We start from the raw sequence: 19,884 nt of genomic DNA on the forward strand, positions 1-19,884 counted from the left end.
AACTTTCCTTTAGGTGGAAACATGTGGAATCGCACAGAGGTATCCGACATGTTTCCACCTAAAGGAAAGTTCTATACTGAAAAAAAAAAAAACATGTTTGGAAGTATGTTCACCCATCGCACTTTTTTTTATCACACACATCGTTATTTTATTAATTATTTATGAAAAACGTAAGCTTTATATGTGTTTACATATAACAGCTCTATTACTTTCAGGAATAGGCCAGCCATCTTGGCCTTGTGACGTCACGGCTACGTCACGACTGAACATCCCAATAAAATAAGACATGTATTTTTTTATTTGTCCGAAAAATTCTTTTTACAGAAGTTATAAGCAATACAATTTTTTTCGTGAAAAATGAAGTCTTCAACTTTACAACAATTAACATCTAATTATATTTGTCGTAGAGAAATCTTAAAAAATGTATTTTAAAGCTAAAAGATAATCTTTCTTATAAAATTAGTTTAAATCACAAGAAATTGCAAATTCTCCAACTATTATAAGCAATTGTTTAATAATTTTTTTCATCAAACACTTTTACACAAGTTTTAAATAATGATATTTTATTCTCCATTTCATTCTGAAAGTATACATATTTTTTAATTTATGAAAAACGACGGACTTTATTTTTTTCAAATGAGCGTATACATATTTTTTATATATGATGTCTTTTTTAAGATATTCCTTGAGCTTCAAGAACAGGAACCAGATACACATGGAACCAGATAAAAGATTTTCCAGTTTTGCCCTATCCTGCCCCAATAACGTCCTGACTTGGTTCCATGTGAATTTCCTGTTCCTGAAACTCAAGGAATATCTTAAAGGACATCATTACAGTTCAAATGCTGAAGATATTCAATCAGCGGTAAGGAAGTGGAGCCGGAATCAGGACCCTGCATTTTTTATCTCGACGATATGTTACAACTGACGCACCGTTGGCATAAGTGTGTGGACTTAGACGACGACGTGGAGAAATAAAGGTATCTATCTGTAAAGAACATTTCAAGATATCTTCATGCTGGGTTTCAAGAATCCTTTCAACAATATTGATTTTATTACGCATGGCATCATTACATTTCAACCCGTTATCTTCCTTCAGAAATCGATATTTCGATCACGCTCGCGTCATTGATTCGATGAAGTAGTGTGACGCCGATGCGCCGGTTCAGACGTTTTTCAGAAATCGATATTTCTGAAAGTTCTAAAGAGTTAAAATATAAATAGTTAAAATATCGATTTCTGAAAAATGACTGAACCGGCGCATCGGCGCCACACTATTTCATCAAACCATAGTTACGCGAGAACGGTGTGGCATTTCAGTCATTAGAAATACGAAAACGGGCAGAAATCTTTTGTAGGAAAAATGTATCTACGTATAATTAACATAATTTATAATATAGAATATAATCAACATTATACAAATCACATTCGTTAGCTTTAAACGGCTTCCAACATTCACTGCTTGAATACATTTTTGTCATGGGAGAAAACTGCTCTTTTGGCATGAAAAATCATATTGTGTTTTTCATATGCGCGACTTCTGAGTTATTTCGTACAAATACTAGACGCTATACTTATTGAGCAAATGTCCGTAGGATACAACTTTCTCCTGTCGAAAGGTCTACTTTCAAGATGGAATTATCAAATTATTAATGACAAAAATTGAAAATCTTCTCTATTGTAGGGTAACTCCGGTGTATACGTCGCAGTTAAAAGAAACTTAATTTATCGAGTACTATTTACTATGTTTAAGGCAAATGAATTATACCAATAAAAACTTTATACTGTCTACTACTATAAAAAAAATAGAAATATAAAATATTTATTCTTTGTATTTAATAAAAAAAAAACGTTTAGAAACTCTTGCATTTTTGCCATAATGTCCCAGAGGGGTTGTGACATTCATGAATGAAATATACGCCTTATAAAAAATTACAAATAATGATTATAAATAAGGCAATAAAATGTCATAATAAGTTATAAAATGTACGTAAGAAGTTTATTAAAATGTAAAAATAATAAATAAATTATAAAACTAAAAAATTTTAAAAAGAAAATAGAAGAGCAATATGCATTAAAGATTATTGTTATACGATCCAAAAAAAGAAGGAAAAAGAACACATAGGAGATTTCGAGTTTTACAAAGTGTCTGTACTATGGCATAAATCCCGCATGATAACTTGCCGTATATCCTAAATAAGAAGGATATACAAGATATTAAGTTAAACAAAAAATACAAGAGCTATATGCACTTTTATTTTGCTGTATTCCATCATTTACTATCCCTCTACACTTATATATCATGAAATAACCATTAAACCTTTTACATTCCCTACAGTAATCATTTTACGTAAGTCGTAACACAAGATCGCGCTTCTTACTACGGTGAGAAATCGATTCAACTCACGACAGTTTCGTTAATATTAACAGTAAAGAACTGAAATTACAACACAATACTAATATGCCATAAAGGCACATAACAGAATAATTGTGAGCACCTTCATTCTTTCTATTTTTTCTGATATCTGCGGAGTAAAACACCGCGCACGGTAAATACCGGAGTTACCCTATCAGTTTAAAGCTGAAGATATAACGAATAAAGTGTGCCGTGCGTGTGTCCATAATTTTGATTCTGACTTAATTTACAGGCATCTATACAGGGTGTCTAATAATAAAAGTGTAACACGTGCATAGGGTAGATAGAGAGGGTTAGACTGGATAAAAAAGTCTATACTCCGTCCAATGATAGATCATGGTTGATCAAACGTAAATAACGATAGTGCACAGAGCCGCAACGAGGTGTTCGAGGTTTAATAGGTAACGAGGTTTAATAGTGTTGGAAAATATCTATTAAAAATAAAAATAATTTAACGCGAACACGTATTATGGAACTTTTTGGAATAGATTCCGATTAAATTTGTTCAATTATTTCCTAAATTTCTATTGTATTTTCTATTAAAGAAAACAGAATAATTCTGATCGAAATCCATTCCGAAAAGTTCATAATACGTGCCCTGTACCATTATGCGATTATGACAATAAGTAATGAGTTATTAATTAATGAAGATCTGCGAATTAGTGTACGTTCGGCGAGAAAAGGCAACTTAGCATTTACGTTGTTACGCCCGCTACGAGACATTGAGAGAGACTCTGTGTAAATAATAAATAACTCATTATTTGTTGTCATATTGCAAAACGGTACAGGACTTTTTTTTATTCAGTTTAACCCGCTTTACTTATCCTCTGCGGCTATTATATTTATTATCAGACATTCTGCATATTGAAATGCGTAGAAACATCGTGATCTTCTAAGAAGAAAAAATCTGTCGTATTTGTCATTTGCCATTTGTCATAGAGAAAACTTCCTCTAAATCTTTTCCTTTAAATTCCAAAGCCTGTGAAAGGACATCATTGTCTACACTGTAAAAAAATTTTGTAAAATTACAACTATTATAGTGGATAATTTTGAGACCCACTATAATAGGTGTAAATTTCCACACATCTTTAATTTGTGTAATTGTAATACAAAATTACTTTTTCCTTCCGTATTGTAATTTTACAAAATTTTTTTACAGTGTAACGGACGTTGAAACGTTCAGTCAGGCACTGAAACAGCGATAGAAAGCAGGTAGGAAGTTCAAGAGCTTCCTACCAGAAAAAAATGAACTGCGTTGTATTTCTAGCCAAAAAGTACTTGCCAAAAAGATTCACGTCCAAAACGTTATTTGGAGAATTCTTTGCCTTCTTTCTTTAAATTAGATATTTAGACAAACAAAAAATGTTTGCCTAATTTAACAATCGCGAATTTTTCTTGTCTCTTTTCAGAAAGAAGGCCAGAAAATATTAAGTTATATTACAGCACCTGATGTGGACATTTCGCTAAGTTAATAAAATAATAAAAGCAATTTTCAAGTCGCAGAAACATTGTCGCAGACAAAAGTAAACTCCCCAGTGTGTTGAACTTGAGCCGCTTGAGCGTAATATGGCGGAACGTGAAAATTAACACCACTGCAATTGATCAAGATTTCGCCTAAAAAAAAAAACAAACATTTATCTTTTTAAGAAGTAACGAGATTTTAATAATCTATTTATTATTACCATCGGGGATTCAATCTTGAAGCCTGAAAATGCATCATTAGCTGCTATGCAACGTCCACATCAACTTGTCGAAGCCTAGGAAAACCATATAAATGTATAACCATACGAATAAACCATTCGCCGCTTAACACAATCTCATTAGCAGTAAATTATTCCATTTGCATTGCTGCTTCCATTAAACATAACTGCACAGAAATTGAAAGAAATTGTCAATGACTCTAATGTATTAGATTTATCGAATAAGAATAAAAACCATTTTTGGTCCGAGCTTTAGATCTTTGGCAGCTCAATATTAATTTCCGTGTATATGTATTATCTATAATACATATCTATACATATATATATATATATATATATATATATATATTCCAACTTATTAAACTGCGCGCCGATCACAGTCGGACTTGAAACTTAGATGTTTTAAATTATAAGAAAGATTTATGTACTCTCCGATCGCAGGCATTGATCGCTGAAATTATGCTTAAAATATATATTGAAAACTTACTGCCGGTAATTGATACATTAAATTGCAATTTCGGATCGAAACGTTAAATAACGAACAGATACTGTATAATATTTGTGATATCTTACGGGACAGAACTGTAGCCTTCCTTCCGACATAGCGAGCGATTCTTCGAGCATTCCTTTAAATGCAGTGCTGCAATTTACACCTTCGAAGACTCGAAATGCACAAAGACGAATCCAACAAAGAACAATTTTGATCTCGTTTTAATTCCTGAAATAGACACAGTATTAAGATGTATAATAATGAAGTAGTGGTAAAGTATAATAGTGGTTCTAATAATGTTTTACGTATCTATAATGTCTGATACGATAACGAATCCAAATTCTTTTAGGAATTATCAGATGAGCATAATTAATTTCTTCCTTAAATGAAATATTATACTAGAATTTTTTTCTCCCGATCGACGCTCTTACCGACGATCTCGTCGGATTATCATCTCGACGACATGAGCTATAAACGGGTATGTATATGTGGAGTCATACTATCGCGACCCGCAGAGAGTCGCATCGTATTGTTGGGGACTCATATGCCACATGACTAATTATACATTACTACACTTCTTCGAATACTTACTGGAAGCATTGAAAATCTAGCGCCATGCGACTGCTTCTTGGTTTCTGAAGAGAGTTTGATATCTCTTGCATTTATACTGTACAATATTACAATGATTTCTCAGATGGTGATTCACGTAATGTCCCTTAGATGTAACACTGTAAAATATTGAAACAAGTTAATTTTCATTATTAAGGAGAGTATTAAGAGGGGTATTCTTCAAATGCTGAAATTTTTCACATTAATCGCACAGCATTTTGCCGTGTAGAATTCTTTGAAGAGCTGGACACAAAATGTAGTCTGATTGCTCCGATTTTAAAGTTACATCGTTGTAAGGGTTGGTACCAGAATTGAGTAAAAAAAAAATTTTTTTGTTAATGATCCCCTAACTCGCACAATAATATTTTACTGTAAACGAACACGTTTTATTCACAACACACAAACAAATAATCTTCTGCCAAGGAAAGCACTTTACTTATTTTATTTTACTTATTTCAAGTAAGTTTTCTTACACCCACGAATATTTTCTTACTAATAGTTTTAAAATATCTTGTCACAACTCAAGAATATTGTTTTGAGTAAATGTAATAAGAGTCACGATGCGGTCGTGAGGCAAGAATGATGTCTTCGGTTCTAGAAAGAAATCTCTCCGGAAAAATCCTCCCCGGAAATGAGCTCCCAGGAAAATCTCCCCGGAAAAAATTGTTCAATCACAATTGAATTTGAAAAGAATAATTGACTGTGATTGGTCAATTTTTAGGGCTTAGGGCTTAAAACACCTATGCACCACTTTGCACCACTCAACACTCAAGATTTCTAGTAATTTACTAGATCGCTTGATTATCGTCAACGATGTCCCTTTCCACTTCCGAACCGTTCGGCATTCTTTCCTTCGACGTTGACCCTTCGGCGTTGTTATTCTCCTCGGATTCCCTACTCGTGGCGGTGGTCGTCGCGACGCTGAACAGCGAGTTCCTGTTGCAAATCTTGATGACCAAACTTCTATCGGACGAAGCAACAGCGTTAAATGAAACCGAGGCCTGAGATTCAGTGGTGTTCGTCGTGACAGGTTTCTCCACTTCTTGCCTTACGACTGCAATAGGCCCATCTACAATAAGTGTTTTAAGCCCTAAGCCCTAAAAATTGACCAATCACAGTCAATTATTCTCTTCAAATTCAATTGTGATTGAACAATTTTTTCCGGGGAGATTTTCCTGGGAGCTCATTTCCGGGGAGGATTTTTCCGGAGAGATTTCTTTCTAGAACCGAAGACATCATTCTTGCCTCACGACCGCATCGTGACTCTTATTACATTTACTCAAAACAATATTCTTGAGTTGTGACAAGATATTTTAAAACTATTAGTAAGAAAATATTCGTGGGTGTAAGAAAACTTACTTGAAATAAGTAAAATAAAATAAGTAAAGTGCTTTCCTTGGCAGAAGATTATTTGTTTGTGTGTTGTGAATAAAACGTGTTCGTTTACAGTAAAATATTATTGTGCGAGTTAGGGGATCATTAACAAAAAAATTTTTTTTTTACTCAATTCTGGTACCAACCCTTACAACGATGTAACTTTAAAATCGGAGCAATCAGACTACATTTTATGTGCGGCTCTTCAAAGAATTCTACACGGCAAAATGCTGTGCGATTAATGTGAAAAATTTCATCATTTGAAGAATACCCCCCTTAATACTCTCCTTAATAATGAAAATTAACTTGTTTCAATATTTTACAGTGTTACATCTAAGGGACATTACATGAATCACCATCTGAGAAATCATTGTAATATTGTACAGTATAATGCAAGAGATATCAAACTCTCTTCAGAAACCAAGAAGCAGTTACATGGCACTAGATTTTCAATGTTTCCAGTAAGTATTCGAAGAAGTGTAGTAATGTATAATTGGTCATGTGGCATATGAGTCCCCAACAATACGATGCGACTCTCTGCGGGTCGCGATAGTATGACTCCACATGTACATACCCGTTTATAGCTCATGTCGTCGAGATGATAATCCGACGAGATCGTCGGTAAGAGCGTCGATCGGGGGAAAAAAATTCTGGTATAATATTTTATTTAAGGAAGAAATTAATTATGCTCATCTGATAACTCCTAAAAGAATTTGGATTCGTTATCGTATACATTATAGATACGTAAAACATTATTAGAACCACTATTATACTTTACCACTACTTCATTATTATACATCTTAATACTGTGTCTATTTCAGAAATTAAAACGAGATCAAAATTGTTCTTTGTTGGATCCGTCTTTGTGCATTTCGATTCTTTGAAGGTGTATCATTGCTGCAGCACTGCATCTAAAGGAATGCTCGAAGAATCGTTTGCTACATCGGAAGGAAGGCTACAATTCTGTCCCGTAAGATATCACAAATATTATACAGTATCTGTTCGTTATTTAACGTTTTGATCCGAAATTTCAATTTAATGTATCAATTACCGGCAGTAAGTTTTCAATATATATTTTAAGCATAATTTCAGCGTCAATGCCTGCGATCGGAGAGTACATAAATCTTTCTTATAATTTGAAACATCTAAGTTTCAAGTCCGACTGTGATCGGCGCGCAGTTTAATAAGTTGGAATATATATATGTATAGATATGTATTATAGATAATACATATACACGGAAATTAATATTGAGCTGCTAAAGATCTAAAGCTCGGACCAAAAATGGTTTTTATTCTTATTCGATAAATCTAATACATTAGAGTCATTGACAATTTCTTTCAATTTCTGTTCAATTATGTTTAATGGAAGCAGCAATGCAAATGGAATAATTTACTGCTAATGAGACGATTGTGTTAAGTCGAATGGTTAAGACGAATGGTTTCGTCGCTTAAATATTCAGCGACAATAATCTTCCAATGGTTTTCCTAGGTTTCGACAAGTTGATGTGGAGCTTTCATGAGGCTGTATATCCAATCAAAGTCTGTATTTATGAAATACATCATCCTGGAAGCGTAATTCAAATTTGGGCTCAAGATTCTAATAATAAGTGGTTTAAGTTGTGGCATAAACCGTTTCTTATTGCATAGCAGCTAATGATGCATTTTCAAACTTCAAGATTGAATCCCTGATGGTAATAATAAATAGATTATTAAAATCTCGTTACTTCTTAGAAAAGATAAATGTTCGTTTTTTTTTTTAGGCGAAATCTTGATCAACTGCAGTGATGTTAATTTTCACGTTCCGCCATATTACGCTCAAGTTCAACACACTGGAGAGTTTACTTTTGTCTGCGACAATGTTTCTGCGACTTGAAAATTGCTTTTATTATTTTATTAACTTAGCGGAATGTCCACATCAGGTGCTGCAATATAACTTGATATTTTCTGGCCTTCTTTCTGAAAGGAGGCAAGGAGAATTCGCGATTGTTAAATTAGGCAAACATTTTTTGTTTGTCTAAATATCTAATTTAAAGAAAGAAGGCAAAGAATTCTCTCAAATAACGTTTTGGACGTGAATATTTTTGGCAAGTACTTGTTGGCTAGAAATACAACGCAGTTCATTTTTCGCTACAGCTCTTGAACTTCCTACCTGCTTTCTATCGCTGTTTCAGTGTCTGACTCGAACGTTTCAACGTCCGTTAGACAATGATGTCCTTTCACAGACTTTGGAATTTAAAGGAAAAGATTTAGAGGAAGTTTTCTCTATGACAAATGGCAAATGACAAATACGACAGATTTTTCCTTCTTAGAAGATCACGACGTTTCTGCGCATTTCAATATGCAGAATGTCTGATAATAAATATAATAGCCGCAGAGGATAAGCAAAGCGGGTTAAACTGAATTAAAAAAGTCCTGTACCGTTTTGCAATATGACAATAAATAATGAGTTATTTATTATTTACACAGCGTCTCTCTCAATGCCTCGTGGCGAGCGTAACAACGTAAATGCTAAGTTGCCTCTTCTCGCCGAATCGCGCGAACGTACGCTAATTCGCAGATCTTCGTTAATTAATAACTCATTACTTATTGTCATAATCGCATAATGGTACAGGGCACGTATTATGAACTTTTCGGAATGGATTTCGATCAGAATTATTCCGTTTTCTCTAATAGAAATCTAGGAAATAATTGAACAAATCTAATCGGAATCTATTCCGAAAAGTTCCATAATACGTGTTCGCGTTAAATTATTTTTATTTTTAATAGATATTTTCCAACACTATTAAAAATAATAATAATTTAACGCGAACACCTCGTTGCGGCTCTGTGCCCTATCGTTATTTACGTTTGATCAACCATGATCTCTCGTTGAACGGAATATAGACTTTTTTATTCAGTCTAATCCTCTCTATCTACCCTATGCACGTGTTACATTTTTATTATTAGACACCCTGTATAGATGCTGTAAATTAAGTCAGAATCATAATTGGACACGCATGGCACACTTTATTCGTTATATCTTGAGCTTCAAGCTCTGATAAAGCAGAGAAAAATGTTTCTCAATTTCTGTTATTAATAACACTGTTCAACAAAAAAAAGCACAAGAACGAATCTTGCAGCATTCGATAGTTTTTTTGGACGCAGAAAACGGTTCCGTTTGTCAAATTGCTCTATCACGTCACAATTTTGAGATATTTGCGGTTAAAGTTGCAAAAATGGGCTATTTTAGACTTCTGTTAAGCTGGACCCCCCACCATCGCAAATCAAGTTCGCTCCCGGTCAAAAATTTAGTGCTATTTAGGTGCTAATTAAGTGCCCTAGTCAGAATTTTAGTGCTCAATCTGTTTAGCAAAAAATCGCGTAAAAAATGGGCTTCAAGGGAGATATAATCGGATGTCAATAGTTTTTTTGTAGGTGGAAATGTGGAGAAGATGCGAAGTGGACAACTTCGTTTTTTTATATATATATATATATAGAATTGTATGATTTTTTTTACGTAATATGATTCTTCTTGTTATTCTGCATATAAAAGTAAAGGTAGAGTTTTAAAAAAATTAATAGTTTATGAGATATTTTATACTTCATTCTGGAACATTTTGACATGAAATATAAAGCGACAATGTGTCTTCTTTACACCAATTGATTCAACTTATTATTCTGTACATAGAAGTGTTAAGGTACAGTTACCAGAAAATGAATAGTTTACGAGATATTTTATATTTCATGTCAAAATGTGCCAAAATAAAGTATAAAATATTTCGTTCCCTACTTCCGCTGGGTATCATTTTGTATATTTATATTGTATATAAACTGCAATATTTTTCTTTAAGCAAATATTGTCGTTAGGTGACAGCTGTATGCTGTATGTGCCCAAATTTTTAATTTTTTTCGTTTTTGATATGAAATCGTGTGTCCAGAAATAGATTTTTATGCGTATATACTTTAATTCTGTAAAATAATTCCACAAGTCTGTAAAGCCAATTCAAAGATTTCTTCTAATTAAGAAATGTCGGTATAATTACTGCCACTATAGGATCCCCTTAAAAGTCACAATATCTTTAAAACATAGGAACAACATTTTAAATCTAAATTATTCAGAAATTATCTAATCTACTCATTTTTTTCAGCTATTTCTTCAATAATATTATTATATAATAGAAATTTGGAAAATCTCTCTATTAGGTAAGTTTTATTCCTTCTATCCTCTCCGCCAATATATATATATATAGTAAAAGGCCCAAATTTCATCCCCTAGTCACTTTTTCGTACCTAGAGACCGTATTAAATGATGTAAGAACTTATAAATTTTACATTACCTTTGCTAAATATCCCTTTATCAGGATACCAAGCCAAATCGCCTGTACTGTACAGTGATAAAAATATGTATTTAGTTAAAATATAGAGTAATTTTTGAAATTTTATCTCAAAACGTTAAACTTACTTTAAACGAAATTAAGCTTTCATTAAATATTTTTTCTGTTTGGTGATAAAAGTACTTGATTTATAATAATATTCACTTTAGCACAGTAAATTTACTTCTAATATAAAATAGCAATTTTCGATATAACTGCTATTCGAGAAATTATATGATTATAATAGTGTTTAATTATAGATTATGTTTTCATGAGTAAAGTCACAAATTTCATATCTCATTATAGATACTGAAGATATTTGGCTATTTATTTAACCTTCTATTACTGCAATGATTTCGAATATACCGTAATATTACGCTACTGAGAGTAAAATCCCAGAGTGTAAATTTACTGTATAGAAATAAAATTTAAATACATGTATGTAATGTGTTATGGATGAATTTAACAATACCGAGAAGTAATTTACAAATGATATGTAAAAATAGCCGATTTGAGTTAATTTTTTATAAAATTCCTGTATTTTTAACTAAAACAAGAGAAAAAAAATGCAAATACATACAAGTAAAAAACTATAAAAATTCAGTAAATTTTTCAAAAAGATAAATAAATTTCTTCTGTAAATTTGCATCGATTTTTATCAGTGTATAATCAATTGTTAGTACCTAAAAAAATTAATTTCAAAAGTACCTACTTTCGGCAAAACCAAAAAAGTGTTCCTAATTTCGTCCTCATATTGAATTCCAAAAAAATAAGGTAATTACGATTTGTATTTGTAATTTTTAACTTTATTCATATCTATTATTTACTAAAAGTTATTACAAAAGTGAACATAATTAGTCGATTGTATAGTGAATTAATACAAAACTTTATACTTATAAAAAATTAAAAACATGAATTTAACAAAACTCAGAAAAAATATTAAGTTCATACTTAAAAAAAAAAAATTATTAATTTTATTATTATTTTTTAAGATGAGCATTTAGCTTTCCAAGCAAGTATCACAAATAAATTTCACTCGTCCAGGAGACGAACTTAGGAACATAAAGAGGGACGAAATTTTCTCCTCTCTTATATTCCTCGTCCTCTATCTATCTTTGCTCTTTTGAGTATTATCTCTATGATTCAGATTCATTTTCTTCGATATATATATATGTCCAAATAAGTTTTATTCAAAATAACGATATTTAGATATCATGCATAGTTATGAAACTTTCAGAAAAATGAACAAGGAACTTCGACACTGCAGTGACAAGCCTCGTAAATAAATGTAAAACAAAAATTTTGAGGTAAATTTTTGAGAAGGGCAAGAATAAAGCGACAAAACGCTGAACTGTATGCAACTTAACATTAATATCACCATTCGTGTAAGTTCAACAACTGTCCAAATGCTGAAGTGATTGAGACTCGGATTGAGACGTGTGTTGAGGATGATGCACATCAGTCGTTCTGTCCATGTTCAATTTTTAGTGTAACAAAGATAGAAACGACGCAGTGTGCACTCGAGTAAAGTTTTCGAATACAGTGGCTCGACTACCTGAAAAGTGAATATGTTCCCTCCCCTCTTCTCTAGTCTCCCTGCACATGACGGCTTAAGTACGTAAGGACTGATCATACTTCGTTCTTGCCTTTCTGATCAATTGACCGAATTAGTCATGCCCTTAAAAGAATGAAGGTATATAACCTTTTTTCCGAGAAAGATCTCGTGCGCAAATGCACATTTTAAAGAATTTACATTTTCGTAGTTCTAAATCCCACTTAAAGTTTTAGAAATTCTTCAAATCGCGTGTCTTGGAATTCTGGGAAAAAATTCTTGCAATTTTAAACAGATAGATCGACATTCTCCTTGTCAAATATATTTTCCTAACACTTACACTTTTTTTATAAAATTAGATTTTTACGTTGAAATTCGCAAAACGAGGGGTGTCGCCGGCCTCGCTAGATTCAGACGAGCCATTCTGTTCCTGCAGTTGCGAGACTCTCTCGCACAGCTCGTATATTATTCGTGACTTGTCATCCTCATTCAGTCTCTTAGAAACCGCTTTTCCCTCAGATAAGCCGTCCGCATCGTTAGCCTCCACCGATTGTCTGTCCTGTAATTTTGCTTTTTCTAAGAATCGACCTTTGGTTTTGTCCACTTCGTAAGACTCCTCCTCGAGCCTGTTCGTCGTTCCTATTCATCTCGGGGGACGAACCATCGTCCTCCGCGGAAACCTCTGCGCCCGAGGCCTCACTGATCTCCTCCGTTACACTCGGCGCACTCTGGTCACTCCTCTCGTTGTTTTGCGAATTAATATAATAATATAATATAATTAATAATAAATTTAAATATTGAAGAGAGAGAGGGAGAGAGAGGTAGGGGGAAAAAGAGAAAGAAAGCATTTATTCAATATTATATAACATTATTAAAATATTGGAAAATCATTAATACATTATAATTTGCAATAATGTTTCTCTTATTTCCACTTTAACATCACAGAGAAATCTCAAGGTGTATGTCAAACTTTATTTATTATATATTGTATATGTATGACATTAGAAATAACTTATTTTAAAACGTTACATGGTGTTGAATATTATTGCAATAATATTGCGTTAATGATTTTTTGTTTACTGGGAATGTTCTTTGGAGTAGTCCAGATCATGATATAAATATTGTAAATAAAAGAAATTAATAAATTCTAATTTTTGAAAAATGTCTGAAGTTATAATTTGCATTATCTAATTTCTAGCTATATTCTATATTATAAGATTATATACCATACTATATTTTATACATATACTATACAATACTATAAGAGAAATATTTTGTATAATGCATATTTTATTATATATTCGAACATTACAGAACGTTACAGTAATTTTCTCTTGATAATATTTGAGGCAGCTTTCTTCCTATACCAACGCGAGTAAATGAACAACAAGTAAATGGAACATCGATCAGTATTCCTGTTTCGTGTCAAAATGTCAAAATAAAAACTTTTTCTTCTTCTCTTTCAAGTTTTTAAATCTTCTTCTAACTAAAAAATAGAGACGCATACTATTCTACCTACAGCCAGTAATGTCAGAAGTGAAACGCGGTTCCGTCGAAATGGAGATGGAGGGGATACGCACACAAAAAAGAAGCCAGGTTGTATGCAATCAACGTTGCATCTCTTTTGTGTGAGTATCTCCTTCATCTCTCCCGTTTCAAGCTAGGCTGCATCTCATTTCTAGCATCAGTGCCTGCAGCTCGACATTATCGATTTCACACATTTAGATTCAACAGAACATTTGAGGTGATTTCTTCTCTATCGACATCAAGTTTAAACAAATAATCGAAGATTTTTGTATTCTGTATATAATAATTATTAAAATAAAAGCCTTCCCTCCTTTCTCGGGTTTTCAAACAATACATATATCTCTGCCACAAATAAAAGCTTGCAAGTCCTTTGCCTGTGATGACAATACAGATTTCACACTTTCAGACCTGCTCTACCTACGCCTAAAGCGTCATCCTCTCTGTTACCACACGCATGTAAACAGAACACCGAAACTTTTCATTCTATTGTAAAATAATCATCAAAATAAAAAAACCTTTTCCACTTCTCGCGTGAAGAAATCTCGAACCAAAAAACCTCAAGTTTTTCTTTTTCTTTGGATTGAGATCTTCAAATGTCTGTGAGTGTTTTTCGCCAAAAAAGCCAGCTTCCCGTAAAGATCTTTACCAAACAATACTCACCTTTACTCGTAAACAAATATCCATTTTAAAAGCTTCCGATAAGTATTCAATGCTTCTATTACCTGCATTCCACTTGATGCTGCCACCTACGGTACGGTACTTTCCCATGAGACGTGATACCACGGCGTGATAAACTTGCCGCTTGCCGCATCGCGTTGCCGTAGCGACCGAGGCTTGTTTGCATGTCGATGCGAATTCGAATCGCGGTATCGTAATCGTGCTAATAAACATTCGCGGTCGGTCGGTTGGTCAAACGCGCATTATTTTCACACCCCACGTCGGACCTCGGTGTCGGACAATCGAATTACCATCGCAATGAACGACGTCGTGACGAGTTACGAATTTGACGATCTCCGTTCGTCGCTGTCGGGTGAACATCCAAGGGATGAGAGACAGGGGAAAGGGAAACCCGTTCGTACCGTCGAGGAGATCCTGCGGCGAGTGCAACGCGAATTGTGTCTAATCAAGTTATGTTGGCCGGATGTATCGACAATCACGGAGGATCTCTATGCGCGATCACTTCCGGACAGTTATCGTTGCGTCAGCGACAAGGAGCGACTGCTGCTGTGGTACGCGGAGAACTTCCGCCGGCAGATTCATGCGAAATACGCGAATCGCCGACCGTTATTGTTGGCCTGCGAGAACGAATGTCGTGTACAAGTGGGTAAAATTTAATCTCGAAAGAGCAATATCAATTCTTATTTAGTAATACCGGCCTCTTGATGTAAATCAATGTAATAAAAGCAAAGTCTTCGTTTCTATCTTAATTATTACATACATCTTATGTTAAATGAGCCAAATTATTTCCCTTCTTTCTTCAAATTAGTAGGACCCGATAAATCGTGCAATACCGGTTATAGAAGATAAAAAGCAGGGCATATTAATTGAGAGTTTATTTTATAAAAGCTGTAAAAGTTTTGTAACTATTTTGTGTGTCGAGAATTTTGCAAAGCAACTTGATTCTTTGTATTTGCAATTGACAAATACTACAAGTAAAGATTGTTATAGGAAGAATGTTATAAGACTGGCCAATGGAACACAAAATCAGCTGATTGAAAAGTCAGCTGTTTGTAATATCAGCTGATCGCAACATCAGCTGATCATACGTCCTATACTATTGCATAGTTAAAATATGTGAAATCACATGGTATTAGAAAAAGTTGTTTGAAATGCCATTAAAAGTTCCTCTAGACAATTTGTAATTCGTGATAGAATTTAGAGTATAAATTTCATATATAATTTTTATGCTGTATAATGCAAGAAACAATTGAGGGGAAATTGAAATACATTTATCTATCAAATATATATTAAGATATGTAGTATGTACATGCATCATTATAGATGACGTATTAGGAAATAGAATTTTGATAATATTTAATTTAGCATATGACTCATTAATTTTTATTAAAAATAATAAGAACTTACATAGTTTTCTAAGGATTAATGGATCTTAAATATTAAGACAAATTATTTTTACATTTTTATCTTTATTTTTTGTATTTTTTTTTCTTTTTAATTTGCTCTTAAATTCCGTACAAAGTTATCGTTCATTTTACAAAAATCAAAGTGTCAGAAATAAAATGTCTACACAGACCACAATCAAATATCATCATTAAAATACGAGAAATTCATATACTTAAATTGTCCTAATTAAGTTTCGTTCAATTTCTTATAATAGTCCGCAATTTCTTATAATAATAACGAAAACTTATACGTGAACGCTGATTACAAAATTCCATGCAATACAAAACTGGAAATTGTTACTGGAGTTGGGCGTACATTCGGAAGATAGACGCAAAACCGAGAGGAGAGATTTCGCGTTAAGTACGCGATTTGTGGGTTGCGCGGTTAAAATTGTGTCAATAATATATCTCGGTAAAGAGTCTTTATGTGCAATAATCATTTTGCATAAAAAGATATATCGAATGATTTAAGATTCGCTTTGCACTTGACTCTCCAGCTTCTCGTACTTTAATACGACAAATTTTACTATGACAAAAATAAAAAATATTTTGAAAAACATTAGAAACAAAATATCGAACTACATATCTAAAAAATTCAAAGATGTTTTTAAAAATATTACTAAAAATCGGTTTTTAATTGCGTCACTTGTGCAATTTTATAAGTATCTCACATCGTTATGATTACATTTTGTACGCGCTTTTACAACAGTTTTACACGTCAGTACTGATTGAGATAATCGCGTATGAAGTAACGCGATAGATTCGAATATTTTTACAATAAATCGCCTATACCAATTAGCACATAAGTGCAAGTTTCAGTCTTATTTGTAAGTCACAGCTCGACTGTATTCCTTTGGTATATGAATTTTCATATATTTACATCATAAAATTATATCCTTAAAACTATATTGTACAATATTACGCTACGTGATTTAATTAATAGAGTATTAATCGTATGTCCAGCATTAGCGTTTTATCTAAATAAAAAGAAAAATAGAGAAAAATTTACTTAAAAATATTTACATAAAAGTTAAGAAAAAATATAAAAAAGAAATTAATTTTTTATTTTTTACACATTTTCAAGAAATTTTAAATTTTTTAAATATTTTCTACATCTCATTTTTAAATTTTTTAAAAATATTTTTTTTTGTTTTTTAAATGTTTTTTTTTATTTTTCTCATGTTATTAAAATTTGTCATATTAGAGTCGGAAAACTGGAAAAGGAAATACAACGCGAATGTACAAAATACTAATGCGGTACACAGGATTGCTACCGTATTAACTAAATATGATATTCAACTATTACTATTAATTTATTGTAAAAACATTCGCAGTATATATAAAGGAATGTGCAATTAATTTTTAAAACTTTTTGAATTTTTGTTTTGGTTATGTAACAGAAGAAAAGAAAATTTCTCTATCGTATATCTTCATACGCAATCATTTCACAGAAACAGTTGTACGTAATATGGCTTGAATGTACGTAAATGTTTGACTTAATTCCCAATTTTTAGTTAATACGATAAAAGTAATAGAAATATTTAATAATATAAAAGAGGAACGCAAAAAATATATCTTACGCTGCGACAACTATAGAATGGATCTTTTCTACTTTGCGTAGAAATTTGTATCTACCAATATGAAACGAAGTACGTTGCCGTATCCGGAACTATACACGTGGCGTGGATGTGTAAAATTCATCAGCGATCACATCGAATATCAGCCATTAGACGAAGCTTTTACTATGGTAAGTCAACAAACCTTCTAAGGTTTAATCCAATCTAAGATTTTCTTTTATACGTTTCCTCTTTCAATTTCTTTATCATTGCGCGCAATCCGGGTTATTTCAATGCCAATGTCGTCTTAATTTGAAACAAAACCTGATCCTTTTGAAAATAATAAATTTCTAAACATAAAAGTAACTACCCTAAGAGGTAGAAAAATATAGGAAAAGGTGCACCTGCGGGATCTTTGAACATCGCGTCCGCGTTTCGTCAAACACATTCTGCAAGACGCTAATAAAACAAGGAGGAATGAAGTAATAAATAGCGGATCCATCATATCTATACTAATATATATAATATGTACATACACGATTATACAGATCCGCTATTTATTGTCCCCATTTCTTGTGCACCGCGTACGCAAACGCTTTCTCATATACACAAATGTACACACGGTCGCACACATATTTACCTACATACATGTACATATAATTTTGTACAATTCTTTCCAAACACTAATTTATTTATAAGTTATTCACACGTCACTTTCTCCGTTGTTTCAGCTAGCTCGTACCGTTACTCTGTTCCTTTGACTCAATTTCCTTCGATTCCGCCCAGGTCGACATGTTTTTTAAAATATCCCTTATCTGAATCACTTGGCGGAAGGTACAGATGGCAGATCCATATTTTTGTAACCAATCTGCGAATTTAGTACCGTACTCTAACACGACAGCAAATTCCGGCGGAAGGGAGTTTTCAGATGTTTCGTTGTCAACATGGTCGACATTATTATTGTTATTGTTCATCGCATTATTGGCTAGTATTTCTGCAATACTACACTCTGACTGTCCGGCACCTGGTTGACGTAGTTGACGTAATATGTCATCAAGTTTTTTACAGTCTTTGGACGATTTTGAATTATTCGCCACACTGCCGTTGCTCGCCGATGTTGATGGCATAGGGGAGGCACGATTGTTCGTCGGTTGGGAGATGCTTCCGGACGGTTTCTCCGCATTCGGCGATTGATTGTTTTGTCTCCTCGCTGTGACTCTCGGCGGTATCTCCGCAGTTGGTGCAATTCCATGAGTGTTGTACCTTCTTTTGCCGTTAATTAGCGCATTGCTAGTAGGCAACATATTCCCCATTGACATCGCCATCGTGCTACCCATCGCACCGTTGTTCCTATGCAAACTCTCAAGAAGATTCACGGCAGGCGCTAAGTATGCGGAGTGAGAAGAAGAAGTACCTCTCGTCATAAACGAGTTAAGTGCGGCTAGAGTCTTCTCATCGCCCAGCGTGAGCATATTATAGAGAAATGCAGGATTAGTTAACAATGGATTTAGATCATTGATTAAAGGTGTTCGAGCCGATGTCGACATGTTATTCATGGTATTCATGTTAATTGCAGCGGCAGCGGCAACGGATGTCAAATTGTTCTCCATTTTTGGTCGCTTTGGCGCTGGCCCGGCCTCAGGCTCCTCGTTGACTCTCTCTGCAACTCCACAAGTCGACATTCCCATTGTGTTTTGGGTTGGCGTTGACCGTGACGAAGATCCCGCTCGACTATTATCACTGTTCTCCGAACTGGACGTCAAAATATGATCGTAGGTCCCCGTAGTTCTTACATTATTTAATTGAGCGCGGATTTTGTCTTCCGCCTTACACCATCCCCGTAAAGTTGATTCGGGCACACCGATATCACGTGCCACAGCCGCTTTGGATTCTCCACCGTGCACTCTGCCGATAGCATCCATTTTTTCTTGTGGCGTCATTGCTCTCATCGGTCGCTTGCCCGCCGATCTCGACGATTCGTTCCGCGGCATCGTTTGTCTGGACGATTGACTCGTACTAGGACCAGGATCGCTGACGTTTAGAGTATCGTATCCTGACAAGTTATAATTTGGACGATAGCTTAAACTATGCTGTCGACGCTCGCGAGTTTGTCTACGATCCCTCCGATCCGTAGCTCCCCCCGCTTCAGGGGAGAGATCCACGGCGGCTTCTTGTGAATGATCCA

General features: G+C 33.8%; 2 protein-coding genes and 2 long non-coding RNA genes across 12 annotated transcripts; 2 read left to right on the top strand and 2 right to left on the bottom strand.

Annotated features, from left to right (window-relative positions):
- Nucleotides 1–546: 546 nt before the first annotated feature.
- On the bottom strand, nt 547–6,130 carry LOC139812828 (uncharacterized). 4 transcript variants are annotated; one of them, XR_011731952.1, is made up of 5 exons: nt 6,005–6,130; nt 5,198–5,864; nt 4,690–4,834; nt 4,099–4,173; nt 547–4,030 (listed from the first exon to the last, which is right to left on the bottom strand). It is a non-coding gene; the product is annotated as an uncharacterized lncRNA (long non-coding RNA). The 4 variants fall into 4 exon arrangements; XR_011731954.1 differs by lacking the exon at nt 6,005–6,130 and having other exon boundaries at nt 5,198–5,334; nt 5,428–5,873; XR_011731953.1 differs by lacking the exon at nt 6,005–6,130 and having other exon boundaries at nt 5,198–5,334; nt 5,417–5,873.
- Nucleotides 6,108–13,625, top strand: LOC139812827 (uncharacterized). Of its 6 annotated transcripts, none has more exons than XR_011731946.1 (5): nt 6,108–6,245; nt 6,915–7,050; nt 7,411–7,559; nt 8,079–8,280; nt 8,350–10,771. It is a non-coding gene; the product is annotated as an uncharacterized lncRNA (long non-coding RNA). The 6 variants fall into 6 exon arrangements; XR_011731945.1 differs by having other exon boundaries at nt 6,132–6,245; nt 6,385–7,050; XR_011731948.1 differs by lacking the exon at nt 6,108–6,245 and adding an exon at nt 11,248–13,625 and having other exon boundaries at nt 6,264–7,050.
- Nucleotides 13,626–14,800: 1,175 nt separating this feature from the next.
- On the top strand, nt 14,801–17,911 carry LOC139812813 (dynein regulatory complex subunit 7; the record flags this gene model as incomplete). Its single annotated transcript, XM_071777908.1, has 2 exons — nt 14,801–15,340; nt 17,765–17,911. Coding segments are annotated over 2 exons (687 nt in total), but the record flags the coding sequence as incomplete, so codon positions are not given.
- Dan (uncharacterized) lies at nt 16,139–19,826 on the bottom strand. Its single transcript, XM_071779248.1, has one exon. The coding sequence runs from the start codon at nt 19,688–19,690 to the stop codon at nt 18,431–18,433; it is 1,260 nt and encodes a 419-aa protein (XP_071635349.1). The 5' UTR covers nt 19,691–19,826; the 3' UTR covers nt 16,139–18,430.
- Between the last annotated feature and the right edge of the window lie 58 nt (nt 19,827–19,884).

This window comes from Temnothorax longispinosus, chromosome 5 (genome assembly GCF_030848805.1).
Source record: "Temnothorax longispinosus isolate EJ_2023e chromosome 5, Tlon_JGU_v1, whole genome shotgun sequence".
In the NCBI taxonomy this organism is placed as follows: domain Eukaryota; kingdom Metazoa; phylum Arthropoda; class Insecta; order Hymenoptera; family Formicidae; genus Temnothorax; species Temnothorax longispinosus.

What these genes read in the sequence shown, in the direction of transcription:
- Dan (XM_071779248.1), bottom strand. Translation starts at nt 19,690, where the DNA reads ATGCCGCGGAACGAATCGTCGAGATCGGCGGGCAAGCGACCGATGAGA.